The sequence below is a fragment of the Portunus trituberculatus genome, chromosome 44 (genome assembly GCF_017591435.1).
Source record: "Portunus trituberculatus isolate SZX2019 chromosome 44, ASM1759143v1, whole genome shotgun sequence".
Lineage (NCBI taxonomy): Eukaryota > Metazoa > Arthropoda > Malacostraca > Decapoda > Portunidae > Portunus > Portunus trituberculatus.
Window position 1 is genome coordinate 7861369 of NC_059298.1, and position 17500 is coordinate 7878868.

A 17500-nucleotide genomic window follows, 5' to 3' on the forward strand; every position below is an offset into this window, starting at 1 on the left:
TGGGACACAGGGCAAACAGACACCGGGTCCCTCCGTCGCCAGGGGAGGCAGTGTTCAATGTTCAGTGTGCAGTGTTCACAGGGAAAGTGTGACTCGCGGTATAAATATTTCATTGTTGTTTCCCCTGAGGGTTGGTTCCTTGTCACTCCATGATTATCTAGGTTGCAAACATTTTTATATATTATATTTTTTAAATATTTTATGAAAAAAAACATCAAACACAACTCACTTTCCATATTTTATACAGACCAAAATATATATATATTTATTTATATTTATATATGTATATGTATATATAAAAAAAGACATAACATGAGAAATATATTAATAACTCTCTACGCTACTGCCTATCGCTACATCACTCACGAAAGAAAACCGAAGTCGACGGTGAGAGAAAAAAATGCACTATCCAGACAAATGCACGGAGGCTGCGGAGGACTTGACGAACAGATATGTAGCTTTGTACTAAACCAACAAACAAAGAAACAGTCCACGTTATATTAAACCCCTTTCTACGTACATACAAACGTCGGTGAAATAGAGAGACAGTGGGAGAAGAAATCATAATATTCTACAACCCGGGAATTATTATTACAATATAAACTGCCTTACCCATCTATCGCAAATCGTGACATGTACAAAAAACACATTAAAAATTACGTTGGTAAACCGACAAGCGCGTTGAGAGGAGGATGAGGAGCGGGGAGGAAGGTGGAAGAGAAGACGACAAGGGATAGAGGGGGAGGGAGAAAAGGGAAAAGAGGGGAGAGTCATCGGTCCTACAAATTGCTGGGTAGGAGAAAGGGAAAAGAAATTGAGGGGAGTGGCTTCGTATGTTGCTTGAATGAAAAAGCATTTCACTCGATAAATTTCCGTGTTAATTATTTTTTCATTGATGAAAAAAAGGAAACCTGAATATACGAACGGAAACATGAGCGAAATAAATAAATGACTTCAGACAACAAAATTTGAATGCATATTAGAAAATAAAGCGAACGAACTCGAAGATAATAAAATAATCACAATAGAAAAAATAAAGATTAATCCATTTAAAGGAACAACATATCGCTACAAAGTTCTTTTGAATAAACGCAAATTTCATCAAACTCAAACAACAAAAGCGAAAAAGAAGAGAAAGAAAAAAAAGTTTGGAGGTATCGTTTTCAAGTTTCTGGTTGAGTTGGCTGAGCAGAGCGAGTGTGAGAGAGCGTGAGTGAGTGAGTGAATCGTGACCACGGCGTGTGTGTGCGTGGGTGTGATGGGTGGGTGGCAGACAGAGGGTGAAGTAAGGCATATGGATGAGAGAGAGAGAGAGAGAGAGAGAGAGAGAGAGAGAGAGAGAGAGAGAGAAACATTGGGAAAGGTAGCCTCACGAGAACTGACTGATAAACAAGAAAAAAAAGTCAGGTGATTTTATTAGTGGACTGATTGAATTATGAATCAATAAGGCATCGAAATTTGAAAAAAACCACAAAAAAACAAATAGAATAATGGAGGGAACTTGAACAGAGGTGAATACGAATAACCTGGTATGATAGAAGCAAAAATTCAGCAAGTAAGATGAATTATGGTGGTGTAGAGCGAGGACTGAAGAAGCATATGTTGGTGAGGCGGGCCGGAGATATGGAAGCAGTGAGGTTGGTCAGGTAGGCGTGGCAGGTGAAGCAGCCTCACAGGACGACACCTACAACCTGCCGAGCCCTCACCTGTCCCACCTGTCCTGTATTAAAACTGAACAATTTTTGCGCCTCTCCTTTTCGACTCTGCTCAGTTTATTGCCGATTATAAAGGCAAAATTTTGTTCACTGTGCCGTGGATTTATCAAAATACATTTTTTTCTATACGTGGATTAGCTTAAATTTTCGTTTTTTCCCATTGCATTTCTTTTTACATCGATTTACACGAGCACGAAAAATAGGAAAACTGTGAACGCATAGTCTTTTTTCGGTCCACACGAAGCGAAATGTGTAGAAAAACTGATATTTTTGTTTCGTTCGACTGGGTAATGAGTTGGAAGCGATAATGTGCGCACGTTTTCCTTCATGATTTGCCGTGAAATGATTGTCTTCATCTTGAACGCGAGGTTGTCGACACACGAGCTGGAAGAGGAGGAGGAGGAGGAGGAGGAGGAGGAGGAGGAAGAGGAGGAGGAGGAGGAGGAGGAAGAAGAGGAGAAGGAAGCGAAAGAAAAGAGAAGAGAAAATAAACAAAGCTAGAAAGTGCCTGTAGAAGAAGGGAAAGAGAAGATAGTAAGGCATTAGTGTGGAAGAAAGAGAATACAATTGAAGGACAGAGGGGAGTGAAAGAGCAGGAGGACAAGAAGTTAGGAAGGAAACCAATACGAAAATGGAAATAAGAGAAGGGAAAGAGGGTAACTTGCGAATGATGATACTTGAGGAAAGAGAAAGAGAGAGAGAGAAAGAGAAAGCGGAAGAAAGGAGGGCGAGGTGAAGGAATGAAGGAAAGTGAAGGAATTAAGATGATTAGGATCCAGATGATGATTATGAAGGGAGATAGAGAGGAAACTGGAGGAAGGATATGGAACCAAGAGAGAGAGAGAGAGAGAGAGAGAGAGAGAGAGAGAGAGAGAGAGAGAGAGAGAGAGAGAGAGAGAGAGACTTTGTCCACTATCTATATCAATTTCCGACATATATATTAAGTCTCCAGATACTTGACCGCATTGTAGGAGCGAACACACACACACACACACACACACACACACACACACACACACACACACACACTCAAAACGGTGGAGGCATTGGCAACATGGCAACGCGGCAACCTTGTAATAGCGAGAAGTGCAACTGGTACCCGAAATCTTAACGGTAGCAAATAAATAATAATGATGGTAAGAGTAATAATAATAATAATAATAATAATAATAATGATAATAATAATAATAGTACGGTAATATATTATCATTAAAAAAGGACATCTGTTAAAGAATGTGTAGTAAGCCCACCACTCGAACCGCGGCTCAGGGGAGGAAAGAAAACGGGAGCTTGGTCTCTTTACTACTATTTGAAGGGAGGTCTTAAGTATCTGTTCTATATTTTCCTTCTTTGTTATTTTCTTTAAGGTACAAAAGTGGAAGCGTGATTGGTCGGCTTGGGTATGACGTAGGCACGGTACAATATCACAATGGACCAATCAGCTGTGTGTGTCGGTGTTTCTGTTGTTGTTGTTGTTGTTGTTAGTAGAGTAGTGATTGTGATGATGATGGTGGTGGTGGTGGTGGTTGTGTCCTGTTAGTAAATACGGCAACAAAGACATGATTAGTTACTTATCGACGAATGAAAGCCTCTGAAGGTCGTTAGGTGTATATGTGTGTGTGTGTATGTGTGTGTGTGTGTGGGTCGGTATAGTGACTGGCGGGGCTGAATGAAGGTCCTCTCGGCCAGTCATCGTTGTGGATTCTTTTCTTCCCAGACCGGCGACCAATCAGAAACGGTTCTCGGTAGCCAATAGATGACGGCTGGTGGGAGGGGCGGGTCACCTAGCCTCAGGGGTGGTGGTGGGGGAGCGTGATGGGACGGGATAGGGAGGAAGGGGAAGAGGAAGGGGAAGGGAATGGGCACAACGCCGGTGGTCCCTTGTTAGATTAAACTCATTAACTTAAGTAATAAATAATAATAACCATATTAATAATATCGAATATCTAGTATTGCATATATTACTCTGATATAAGAACTCTCTTTACAAGGAAGAAAAACAACAAAAAGTAGCTAAAAACAAATAGAGAGAAAACAAAAACAAAAAAATCACACACACACACACACACGTACAAAAAAGCTCCCTCGTTAAGAAACAACAGCGTAACGGGAGGCGAAGCTCCGTCTTGTAGCGGCTTCCTGTACAGACACACAGACAGACGGACGCTCACAGATGTACGCTGATGGAGAAAGAGAAAGACAGAGAGAGAGACAGGGACTGAGAGAGAGAGACACGAGTAAAGGAAAGGAACAAGGCGGAAAAAAACGGACTACTGCTAAAATTCATTGCAGTAACCTTCCTTCCTCCTTCCTTCCTTCCTTCCTCCTTCTCTTACTCATTCCTGCTTCCCTCTTCCTTCCCTCCACGCAGCAGGTACAGTACAAGGTTGCCTGAGCGCCGCCGCGACACACACTGCTTCCTGCTTCATTAATCAGCTGTCCAGGTGTTTGGGTCACAATCCCTTCTTCACTTTGATTTTTTCTTTAACTTTTTCTTATTGCCATTTTTTTCATAGTTTTATTCATAGTTTTCTTTTTCTTCCTTTTTTTCCTTTTCCTTTTCTTTCTTTCTGTTTTTTCCTTTTTCTGTCTTCTATCTTCCTCATCATGTTCTTCTTCTCTTTCTTCTCCTTCTTGGTAAACGATTGCAAAATACTCTAAGTCAGGGGTGGTGGCTTGGGAGGGGTAGGGAGGGCACAAGAGAGCGTGGGCGTGTGGTGGTGGAGTGGGCGGAGGTGTGGGTGGAGGTTGAGGTGAGGGCAAGAGGAGCAGCCCACGCCCATCATGTAACTGCTATGACGTCACTTCCGGCTTCATTAATATTAGTTATGTAATTAATTAATACAAAGGACTACGGACAATACCTTCTCGTGCCAAGTCATGATTATAAAAGGAATCGTGAGGAACAAATGATATTGATGATAATAATAATAACAATGATAATAATACTAATGATAATAATAATAATAATAATAATAATAATAATAATAGTAATAATGATACGTACCTGATTACACATTATAACAAACATTGAATTTAAAACATAAAGAAATGAATCAGCTCATCAACAATTTCTTAAGTGTATTAGATTATATTATTTTTTTATATTACTTAAGATAAATTGGTACCGTAATGATAATAATAATAATAATAATAATAATAATAATAATAATAATAATAATGATAACAATAATAATAATAAAGAAAATCATTGAATTAACATATTGACTTGATGCTTTTTTCGTAATTTTATTTTTTAGACTTCTTACTCGAAGTGTTTAAGTTTACGTTACTCACTATATAATTGTTTTAACTCTGCTCATTAGACGTGAATGACTGCGGCACACGACCATTACTCCTCGACTACTTTACTAGCTTTGGTCCAAACACAACGCGAAGATCACACGGCAGACAGAGAGAGAGAGAGAGAGAGAGAGAGAGAGAGAGAGAGAGAGAGAGAGAGAGAGAGAGAGAGAAGGAAAACATTATCCTCTTATTTGTGAGTTTCATCATAAATGCATAAGTTGGCATCTCATCTTAACTAAGATACCTTGTTTTTTCCTCTTTACTCTTCCGGGTCGGCGCCTTCTTGCTGAGATCCTGCTCTAACCTACTACTCACTACACACGCCTGCACACACACACACACACACACACACACACACACACACACACACACACACACACACACACACACACACACACACACACACACACACACACACACACACACACACACACACACACACACACTTCCATGTCAAGACATTCACAACTCACACAATTGTAAAGTTATGTGCGCTTGTGTCCGTGTTTGGTAAGTGTGATTGAGACGCGATTCATGTGCTGACACTGGTAGTGTGTGCATGGAAACACACACACACACACACACACACACACACACACACACACACACACACACACACACACACACACACACACACACACATTTTTTCCGGCGTGAGATTCCTGACGAACTTAGTTCCTCGAGACAAACAGATAGAGATAGAGGAGCGCCGGAGGAAGAAGAGAAAGAGGAAGAGGAGGTGAAGGTGGAGGTGGAAGAGGAGGAGGTGGAGGTGGAGGGTAGGGGCTGGGTGTTGGCAGTGGGCGGGAGGGGAGGCGGGACCATCATCAGAGGCACACTTAACATAATGTCATGCTGTAGGAGCGTCTATAAATAACTACTGCACTATATTGCACGTGTCCTGGTTATCACTAGGTAATACAACCGGTATACTGCATCACGGAGGAGGGGAGGCAGGGGGCACAAGGCACGCGGTAAGGCCTCAGACGGGAGGGGATGGGGCGGGGTGGTCGGCATCACAGACCCTCGGGGATTGTCGCCGCGGAGGGGAGGAGAGGGATTAGAGGCACAACCCCAACATTGCACGTGAGAGAGGGCGGGCCGGAGGGTGGTTACACCTTGTCCACCTGCTGCATCTGCTGCATCAGCTGCTCCTGCAGGTGCGGGACATCGCGGCCGAGACCGGGCGACACGGCTGCCACCTCGCGGAAGATGGTGTGTCCCTCCTTGCCCGGGCGGTGCACGGACCGGATGTGGGACATCATGTTGTCTTTGCGCTTGAACTCCTTGCCGCACACGTGGCACTTGTGGGCGCGGCGGTCAGTGTGGACGGTGATGTAGTGGCGGTGGAAGTTGGACGGGTGGGTGAAGGTCTGGAAGCACTTGGAGCACTTGAAGCCGTTGTCCTGGATGCAGTAGCTCATGATGGGCACCGACACCTTGTTGTTGTTGTTGGAGCCGCGCTCGCTGCCGCCGCTGCCTCCGCCGCCGCCGCCGCCGCCACTGCCGCCCCCTGATGTGGGCGACGACTGGCTGGGCTTCTGAGGGGAGGAGGTGTGTGGGGAGTGTGGAGAGGAGTCAGCCCCATCCCGGTCCCCCTCCCGCTCGTACACGCCGTGGAGGCCAAACTTGAGCGGCGCCCGGAGGGAGGCCAGGAGGATGGAGCCGTGCAGGTCTTTGTCGGTCTTTAGGGCCTCGTACGGGTTCTTGAGCATGGCCGCCTCCAGCAGGTTCTTGGTGTAGAAGAGCTGGTCCATGTCGGTGACGGGCGGCGGCAGAGGCGGGGGCTGCCCGGCGGAGGACTTGACGGCGGCATGGAGCGACCCGCCGTGGTGGAGGTCGTCGTGGTCGTAGTCGTGAGTCGTCCACTCCGCCACGTGGCCTGCAACACAGAGACGGGTCAGGCCGGGATGGTATACCTTCTGCAGCACAACACCGCGCCGCCTCGCCAACAAAACAAAACTCTAACGTTCACTGGAGACGGAGCCAGAACCCATCCACCCCCGCCACCCACATCCATCTTTTCCCTGTCCCGTCCCGCCCACTACACCCCTTTGTGGGCTGACTCCGTCTCCGGCAGTTTAAAGAAAGACCAGACTGCCTTAGAGGAGCGGCGACGGCTCTACTAAGGCAGAATAAAGCTCTTCCAGTAAACTTGGAACTTGAAAACAGAACATGACGCGCTGTGCTTCAGGAAAGACCCACGCCGCACTCTTATTGGCTGAGAATTGTTTAGACCTAGCCAATGAGAGCACAGCTTGGAGCCAACACAGGAGACACAGCGCACAACATAAACTAAGTAAATAAATAAAACCGAAATAGAAAAATGGATAAAAATAGATAAATAAATAAGAACACAAAAATTGATAGGACATAAAAACGAAATAAAAAGAAACACAAAACGAAATGAAAGGAAAGAAATGGAAAGAAAAACCAAAGAAAAAACGAATCTAACTCTGATTTCAATAATAAACGTGACTTCTTATTCCAAAAAGTTATTGTTAGTATATATAGAAAATAATGATAATAATAATAATAATAATAATAATAATAATAATAATAATAATAATAATAATAATAATAATAATAATAATAATAATAGAGTAGCAATATGGAAAGGACAAGATAGAAGGTATACCATCCTTGCCAGACTCAGTCCCTGTTCGTGGCCTTGACCTCGCCCGGGCCGGTCAAGGGTCACGTGGGATGTTTGAACCCCGAGCAACATGCAGGTCTGTGTGTGTGTGTGTGTGTGTGTGTGTGTGTGTGTGTGTGTGTGTGTGTGTGTGTGTGTGTGTGTGTCTGTAGGTCATGCCAACAAATAATCATACACATACACGTAAAAGCTCAAAGTCATTATGTCTATTTTTGTATTTCAATGACAAATGTTTAGTTTATGAGACGAAAGGGAAATATATGTGTGTGTGTGTGTGTGTGTGTGTGTGTGTGTGTGTGTGTGTGTGTGTGTGTGTGTGTGTGTGTGTGTGTGTGTGTGTGTGTGTGTAGCGTATATGGCAAACGTGCTTTAAACATGAATATAAACTAAGGAAAGAGACACGGGGCTTAACACACCTGTGGGTCCAGAGCTCAGTGTGCGCGCGCCCACCCACCCACCCACCCACACACACACACACACACACACACACTCTCTCTCTCTCTCTCTCTCTCTCTCTCTCTCTCTCTCTCTCTCTCTCTCTCTCTCTCTCTCTCTCTCTCTCTTTCTTTCTTTCTTTCTTTCTTTGTTTGTTTGTTTGTTTGTTTGTTTCTTTCTTTCTTTCTCTCTCTCTCTCTCTCTCTCTCTCTCTCTCTCTCTCTCTCTCTCTCTCTCTCTCTCTCTCTCTCTCTCTCTCTCTCTCTCTCTCTCTCTCTCTCTCTCTCTCTCTCTCTCTCTCTCTCTCTCTCTCTCTCTCTCTCACACACACACACACACACACACACACACACACACACACACACACACACACACACACACACACACACACACACACACACACACACACACACACACACACACACGTTGCTCGGGGCCAGCACACGACGGGCGAGGTGCAGAAGACAACCACATGCAGTGCTCACAGGTGATCAGAATGGTGAGGAAGGAATAGAAAGTGAACCATGAATGGGAAAAAGAAATCATCATTGCTTTTTTCTTTGATGAAGGACGCGAGGGTGGTCACTGAGGGTCCCAAGAGAAACAGTGACCACCCTCGGCCTCTTTTGGATGTCGTCCATCTCGGCTTCTCGTCGGTAAGACAAAATAATGAACTAGGTATTCTTGAACAACAATATTTATGTATTTATATATTGTTATTTAATCCAGCCACTTGGCGACGCCCTAAAACTGGCGTAATGCTCAGAAGAACTGAAACTAAGTCGTGTAATATAAGAACAGAAGAAAAAACAACGTTGAATTGTATGTCTAATTATTCTTTTTAGCTTATCGCATCTATACTCTTCGTGGCAGAGACTGAAATTACTAATATTTTCATGATCGCATTTAGCGGCCACTGTTCTCTAAAGCTGTGTGTGATCTTTGTCTTTGTGTGGTGCTGACCACGGCGACATCCGCACCGCACGCGCCAACTTGACCTGTTGCACTGAGGAGGAGGAGGGGGAGGAGGAGGAGGAGTGTAGTGCAGAGGGAGAGAAAAAAATTGAATAATATAAATTTTAGGACAGTCAGAAATGGTATGAGAGATTGTAGAAATAAGATGAAAACATAGAATTGACGATGACTGCATGAAAGAAAGGAGATAACAAGATAGATGAAAAATTAAGATCACAAAGAGGAAACTACAGATAAAACTTTGGAAGGTCAATGAACTTGAGAGAAAATGAGAAGAGAAGGAAAAACAGTGCAATAGAGAAGCTATCGCCTTTCATTTCCTGTTGAATGAATAATAATAATAGTAATAATAATAATAATAATAATAATAATAATAATAATAATATGGAGAGAACGGAGCACATGTATTGTAGTAGCACGTATGAATTCTCCATCCAATGTTGAGTGAAAATGGCATTCATTATAAAAAAAAAAAAACGAGCTAAGGTATAAATATATGAATATAGAAAATGGGAGTCGTTCCATGCACGATATGCAAGAAAGAAAATTTTGAAGGGAAACTTGGGAAAGTGACACGTTTTGGTAGATCTTTGAGATGATGAGCTAAAGGATGTAGTTTTCATTTACTGAACAGACTCAGCACATGTCACTTTGCCAAGCTCCCGTATGAACAATACACCATACAATAATTATAATAATGAATAAAAAAATCAAATAATAAAGTATGTATATACAAACACGTTCTGAGAAAAATTTTGGTTGAATACGAATGCAGACAAGAGCGTTCACTGGTCATGTAAACAAAGCAAATAAATCAATAAAAATAACAATATAGTAGTTCTTAATGGAAAAAAAATATATATATAAAGAGAAAAATAAATGATCACCATCTAGGAATCCATGCATGACAGAGCAGGGAACCTTACCTCCGTTTTCTCTTTTTTCTCTCTCTGCATTTTCTCTTCGGACATAATTTTTAACTCTTCAAAGAAAATGGGTTATGTGGAGGAAAGTCACCGAGGATAAACAGATAGGCATGTGTGTGTTCTAAATAAATAGATCTCTTTCATTTATGCCTAGAAAGGGAGGGCGGTTAATCCACTTGCGAGGTACGCACTCCTGTCGCCATCAGTAGTAGTAGTAGTAGTGGTAGTAGAAGTAGAAGTAGTCGGGGGTTCCTTAATTAACCGTGTATTCCTTAGCCGTGCGAGGTTAACAAGTGTAAATCCGTCGCCAGTAGCACAAACACGCGTCGATTAACAAATTATGATCGAGTAGACCAGAGGCAAGAAAAAAAAAAAAAAAGAAGAGGTCATCATCACCTAGCATCGTAACAAACATAGCGATATTAAAAGGCTTCATTTTTATTCATTTTTTTCGTCAAGAGTACGTTGGAATGTATTGGTATTGGACATCACCTGAGGCAGCACGTGGTGTCCTAATTAACAGGTGTTGAATTGTTGAATGTAGCTGTGGTGGAGGCAGTGTGTGTGTGTGTGTGTGCGTGTGTGTGTGTGTGTGTGTGTGTGTGTGTGTGTGTGTGTGTGTGTGTGTGTGTGTGTGTGTGTGTGTGTGTGTGTGTGTGTGTGTGTGTGTGTGTGTGTGTGTGTGTGTGTGTAGATGTTTCGTATCGTGAGAGAGAGAGAGAGAGAGAGAGAGAGAGAGAGAGAGAGAGAGAGAGAGAGAGAGAGAGAGAGAGAGAGAGAGAGAGAGAGAGAGAGAGAGAGAGAGAGAGAGAGAGAGAGAGAGAGAGAGAGAGAGAGAGAGAGAGAGAGAGAGAGAGCACTAATTCATGTATATCAAAGTCAAAGTTAATGTTGATTGACGAACAGACTAACAAACAGACAGACAGACAGACGGACAGACAGACAGAAATGAAGGAAGGGAGGAAGGACTTATAGTAACCGTGACTGACTAACCTCACACTTCGATTTAGTTATATACACACATATCACAATAAAAAAGAGAGAACAAAACTTACAGACTAAAAGATATAAAAAAAAAGAAAGATTATTGAGGCAAAATGACATTAATAAATATACAATCTGAATAACCATGAGTAAATTTTACACACACACACACACACACACACACACACACACACACACACACACACACACACACACACACACACACACACACACACACACACACATACACACACACACGCACACACATACACGCACACGCACACGATAGAATGACGAGCATTATATTACACCAAATCCTTTTTTATTCAAATGTCCTTTATTAGTAGAATATTTGCCGTGACTAGTGAATTACATTATGATACTGATAGAGCTTGTAGTAGTTTAGTCAACAGACACTGAATGAATTAATGAGTCAATAAAGATGAGCGTGGCTAATAAGAAATGAATGAGTGAGTGAGTGAATGAGTGAGGTGGAATACATGATGAAAAGTAGTGGATGCATGAATAAATGAATAGCTAAGCAGGTGGGGAGAGCGTGAATGAGACAGGTGACAAGTGTGTGATGGATGAAGCAATGAGTGAAGTTTGAATAATTAACACCACAGCAACAAACACTAGAGGTGATGTGTGGTGGTGGTGGTGGTGGTGGTGGTGATGGATTAGGAATGTGTGGAGTTGTGGCAAGGTGAGGGAAGGGAAGGGAAGAGGGAAGGAGGAAGGGGAAGGATGTGTAGTGATGAATTACTTGTCAGATGAAAAGGGATGAGTGGATGAGTGGAGGAAGAACTAGAGATGAGAAGAGGTTAGTCACGTTTCAACAGTTACAAGTCATTACCCTGTCACGTCACGTCACGTCACATCACGTTATGTATGTAAAAACATGTCACACATCTCACGTCACCTACAGAACTACAGTACATAACGTCACATGAATCCCTGACAATTAAATAACAAAGCAAAAAACAGATACATACAGTCACTAAAACCAATTGCAGCTGAGGTTAAAAATCTGTGCAGTATTTATTGAGCTGTAATTAGTGTTATTATTGGTGTCATTACTATGCTAAGTCCTGATTCACCTGCCGTCACCACCCTACCGTCCCCTGGTGGCGCGCCCCTCCCTCCGCTCACAGTCGCCTCTCACTCACCTGACCCGGGCGACTCCCTCGTGTTCTCTTGGTCGTCTGAGGGCAATCTCGTCACTTCTGTGGGAGAGAAATAAGACACGCTTTAGTATTTGGCTCACAATGAAGGACTATGGCGAAATATTTTAAACTAATCATCTCTTTTCCCATTTCTCTACATATTTTTGCCCTATATTTTGCTGCTCCTCTTTTTCCTCTACATTATTACTCTATACTTTTTATCCTCTATCTTTACAATCACGGTCTTCTCTCCATCTCTTCCATCTATCCTTCATTCATTAAATCATTCATTCTCTATTTTACATCCTTTTCCCCTCACCATCCAGCACCACTTTTTGTTGTTATTTTTTCCTCTCTGTCTCTTTCTTTCCTTCCCTCTTTGTCCTCTTCACACTTTGCCCATGCCTCTCTCTCTCTCTCTCTCTCTCTCTCTCTCTCTCTCTCTCTCTCTCTCTCTCTCTCTCTCTCTCTCTCTCTCTCTCTCTCTCTCTCTCTCTCTCTCTCTCTCTCTCTCTTTCCTTCAACTTTTTCCACTTTCATGCTCTTTCCACCAACTGTACCTCTCTCCCTTTCTTTCTCTCGTCTCTATTTTTCCCTCACTCTTCAATTTTTTTACTCTTTCCTATTGTTTATTTCCTTCCCATCAGATCTTCTCCAATTTTCCTTGACCTAGTTGCTCCTTCCTTTCCTGGACCAAATGAATTAAAAATACTTACAGACAGCTAAATATAAAGAGATAGATAGATAGATAGATAGATAGATAGATAGATAGAGAGATAGAGAGAGAGAGAGAGAGAGAGAGAGAGAGAGAGAGAGAGAGAGAGAGAGAGAGAGAGACGTACAAAATCAAGGGAAAGAACTTACCTTTGCCCTGACTTTCCCCGGAGGGTCCCGGGTTCGACTCCACGCTCTGTCAGAGGGAGAGACAGAAACACAGTTGATCAATACTTTCCTTACTCCTCCTCCTCCTCCTACTCCTCCTCCTCCTCCTCCTCCTCCTCCTCCTCCTCCTCCTCCTCCTCCTCCTCCTCCTCCTCCTCCTCCTCCTCCTCCTCCTCCTCCTCCTCCTCTTCCACATGCCACCTCCATCTCCTCTGCTTTCATCTCCATCATCACCTCTTCCACTAACATCACTTTCCTCTCTTCCTCCTCCTCTTTTTTCTCTTCATCCTCCTCCTTCGTAGCCTCTAATACCCGCCATTCCTTCCTCCTTCGCCATCCTCCATCACTATCATCTCCTCCTCTCCTACTCCTCTTCCTCTTTCTTCTGTGTCATTAGAACTTTACCAGAGGCATCAGTGTGTGTCTGTGTGTGTGTGTCTGTATGTGTGTGTGTGTGTGTGTGTGTGTGTGTGTGTGTGTGTGTGTGTGTGTGTGTGTGTGTGTGTGTGTGTGTTGATATTGACACTCTTCGACATATTCAAAATAAATGAATAAGTTACCCAGAAGATGACAAGCTTGTGAATGTAATGCAATGAAAGATGAATAATTTTGTCCCTCCTCTGTCCTTTTGCCTCCATTCATTCACTTATTCATGACAGTGGCTCGTGAATTACTCAGATCTGTTCTATAGGTGGACTGGCGGGCAGGCTCTCTCTCTCTCTCTCTCTCTCTCTCTCTCTCTCTCTCTCTCTCTCTCTCTCTCTCTCTCTCTCTCTCTCTCTCTCTCTCTCTCTCTCTCTCTCTCTCATTTATTTTCATTCATCATTCTATCAATCACTCAGTTTGTCAGTTTTCTTTCAGCAGTCTAACCACTCACTCACTCACTCACACATTTCTAGACAGTACGAGTTTCTCTCTCCAGTCACTGAACCCCGCCACCCTTTCTGTGTGGCCCGGACTGGCCTGGGAAAGGGAGGGACAGGGGGACCAGGAGGGAGAGAGGGAGAGGATGATAGAATGAGAAAATGAGCAAAACTGACAAGTGTTTCTGCTTAGCTAGCGACCTTGTGTTTGTGTTTGTGTGTGTGTGTGTGTGTGTGTGTGTGTGTGTGTGTGTGTGTGTGTGTGTGTGTGTGTGTGTGTCTGTGTGTGTGTGTGTCTGATGAAGTTATTGTTAAAGTTTTCGTCGTTGTAGTTTTAGTTTGATTTTCTTTTTGTTCATTTTGTTTGTTTTTATTCTACTTGTGATAATGGTAGTAATTTTTCTCGACCCCTCCCCTTTCTCTCTCTCTCTCTCTCTCTCTCTCTCTCTCTCTCTCTCTCTCTCTCTCTCTCTCTCTCTCTCTCGTGAAATATAATGTAGATCTTGGCTTTCAACTCCACAAAATAAATTTAAAATACGCTTGTGCGTAGACTAAGTACACACACACACACACACACACACACACACACACACACACACACACACACACACACACACACACACACACACACACACACACACACACACACACACACACACACACACACACACACACACACACACACACACACACACACACACACACACACACACGCGTATTCCATTTCTATGAAGCATTTTTTGGTGGACAGAACTGAGCAAGGCTGGGGAGGAGGTGGAACGGGGGAGGAAGGAAGAAGAAAAAGAGGAGAAAGGAGGATAAGGAGGAAGGAAGAGCCGGAGGAAGAAGAGAAAGACAAGAAGACACTGTAGGAGAAAGTAAGGAGGGGAAATATGAAGGGGAATTTTTTTTTTAAGAACGGACAAGTGTGGTTTTCTTAAATGGAAATTGAAGTGGTGATGATGGAAGGGAAAGGAGGAGGAAAGAGAACGGGAGGGAAAAATGGAGGGAAGAGAAAATATGGTAATAGTAAAGGGGAACAGTGTACAGGAAACAGAAGGGAAAAAATGACGAAAGAAAATTGAAGGAAGGGGAGGAGGAGGAGATGGGGAAAAATCAAGAAAACTGGAAATGAAGTAGGAGGGGAGGGAAAGAAGGGTAATGAAGAAAGAAAGAGAGTTACAAGCAAGATAAGAAAAAAAATAAATAGAAGGACAAGAAGACGGAAAAAATAGATAGGGAAAGGGAAAAAAATGTAGTGGTGAATGGTGGTGGTGGTGGTGGAGAGGGGAAAAGGTTGTGGTGAGGGGAAGGGGAAAGGGAAGAGGGAGGGGGAGGAAAGGGGAAGGGGGTACTCATAGTTCCCTTGGCAACGGGAGAGTGTGATCAATAAGGCTGCAGAAAGGGGGGAGGGGGAACCTTGCTGCTGGATGTTGTCGATCAATACTCTCCTCTCTCTCTCTCTCTCTCTCTCTCTCTCTCTCTCTCTCTCTCTCTCTCTCTCTCTCTCTCTCTCTCTCTCTCTCTCTCTCTCTCTCCTCTAGAGTTTTCCACTTTCTCTAACGTTCTCTCCTCCCAGTCTCTCTCTCTCTCTCTCTCTCTCTCTCTCTCTCTCTCTCTCTCTCTCTCTCTCTCTCTCTCTCTCTCTCTCTCTCTCTCTCTCTCTCTCTCTCTCTCTCTCTCTCTCTCTCTCTCTCTCTCTCTCTCTTACTATTTTTTCCATGGTACGGGAAGAGGGGAAATTGGAGGTGGAGGAGGTGGTGGTGATGGTGGGGGAAGAGGAGGAGGAGGTGGAAGAGAAGGAGGAGGAGGAGGAGGGGGCGGGAGGAGGAGGAGGAGGAGGAGGTGGTGGTGGTAGTGGTGGTGTATCTTTTCTTTCCCCAACGCCACACCCACTTAATGCCCATCCACCTACACACACACTCTCTCTCTCTCTCTCTTTCTCTCTCTCTCTCTCTCTCTCTCTCTCTCTCTCTCTCTCTCTCTCTCTCTCTCTCTCTCTTTTTGATTTGATTGGTTTCCACTCTTCGCTTTCTTTTTATAGATTGTTGTATTATTTTTTTTTGCCAATGTGTCTATCTTTTATCATTTGTCTTTTTTTATCTTCTTTATTACACTTGTTGTTTGTTCCTCTTTTGTCCCTCGTCGTGTTTTTCGATCTATTGTGTTTCTCCTTCTCTCTTTCCTCATCCTTTGTTCTTCGTTAATTTTTATTTATGCTGTTTTTATATTTGGTTTCTTTTTCTTTTCATTTTTTCATATTTTCTTTCCTTTTCTCCTCCATTAGTTTTTATTTTTTGCATCTTCCCTTCTTATTTCCTTGTAATCAACTCCATTTTTTCATGTATGTCTCTTGTCTCAATTAGATTTACCTTTATCTCCCTTATTTCTTCATCCTATTCTTTTCCCATTCCTCCTATTCATCTCTTCCTCATTTTTCCTCTTTTTTCCCTCCTCTCTTTCAAATTCCTTCTTTTTAGTCATGTTATTTACCTCTCTCTATATTTTCCTCTCCTCTCTCCTTTCGTAATTCTCTCCCAGCCAATTGTCTTCTCTCTCCTTATCGTCTCTCCCAGTCACATGCAAGCCTCTCCTCTCCCAACCATCTCTATCTATCTCTGCATCTCTATCTCCCTCTCTGTTTCTGTCTCGCTCCTCATCCCTCCGCTGGTGTTCTCTCTCAGTCTCTTTGATTTTGCCATGCGACGCGCGGGCCAACACCTCCCCACGTGACTTGAATCCATTTTAGGAAAGATCTTAAAACCATTCTTACCGCCCACACTCCACTAATTCTCTCTCTCTCTCTCTCTCTCTCTCTCTCTCTCTCTCTCTCTCTCTCTCTCTCTCTCTCTCTCTCTCTCTCTCTCTGGAACTGTAATGTGTAATGCAAAGTTGATCCAGTAGTTATTGATCCGCGCGTTTCCTAGAGAGAGAGAAGAAGAAGAAGAAGAGAGAGAGAGAGAGAGAGAGAGAGTCGTGTACAGGTGGATGTGTATATGTATGTGCATTACTGTTCATGTCTCTCTCTCTCTCTCTCTCTCTCTCTCTCTCTCTCTCTCTCTCTCTCTCTCTCTCTCTCTCTCTCTCTCTCTCTCTCTCTCTCTCTCTCTCTCTCTCTCTCTCTCTCTCTCTCTCTCTCTCTCTCTCTCTGTGTGTGTGTGTGTGTGTGTGTGTGAGAGAAGTGTCGGAGGGAAGCCATTATTCATGTCTTTCCGTGAACCTCCTGAGTAAGACCAACACGAGGCTTCCTTCCACCGACACCCTCACTGTGCCGCGGCGAGGTCACGTGACGGCAGGTGCGAGGGAGAGGGAGAAGGAGGTGGGGTAGGATGAGGGAGGAAGCAGGAGGAGGAGAAGAAGATGGAGGAGGAGGAGGAGGTGTGGAGGGAAGAAAGTAGGAAGATTACTAGTAGTATATGATTCGTCGTTAGAGAGAGAGAGAGAGAGAGAGAGAGAGAGAGAGAGAGAGAGAGAGAGAGAGAGAGAGAGGTTTAGCTGTTTAATATCAAAGAGAGAGAGAGAGACGAACGGAAACAAAATCAGAGAGAGAGAGAGAGAGAGAGAGAGAGAGAGAGAGAGAGAGAGAGAGAGT

The 17500-nt window shown here is 43.5% G+C and overlaps 1 protein-coding gene across 6 annotated transcripts in view; it reads right to left on the reverse strand.

Annotated features, from left to right (window-relative positions):
• LOC123518552 (protein tramtrack, alpha isoform-like) overlaps positions 1-17500 on the reverse strand; it is a 140913-nt gene that overhangs the window by 35048 nt on the left and 88365 nt on the right. For 4 of the 6 annotated variants that reach the window (XM_045279386.1, XM_045279388.1, XM_045279387.1 and 1 more), the window contains exons 4-6: positions 13028-13073; positions 12167-12223; positions 2537-6903 (exon numbers count right to left, since the gene is read on the reverse strand). In XM_045279386.1, coding sequence (XP_045135321.1) covers positions 6134-6903; positions 12167-12223; positions 13028-13073 — 873 coding nt within the window. In that variant the 3' untranslated portion in view covers positions 2537-6133. Of the gene's footprint in view, positions 1-2536; positions 6904-12166; positions 12224-13027; positions 13074-17500 lie in introns of those variants that run through there. The other 2 variants (XM_045279390.1, XM_045279389.1) reach the window with 1 other exon arrangement.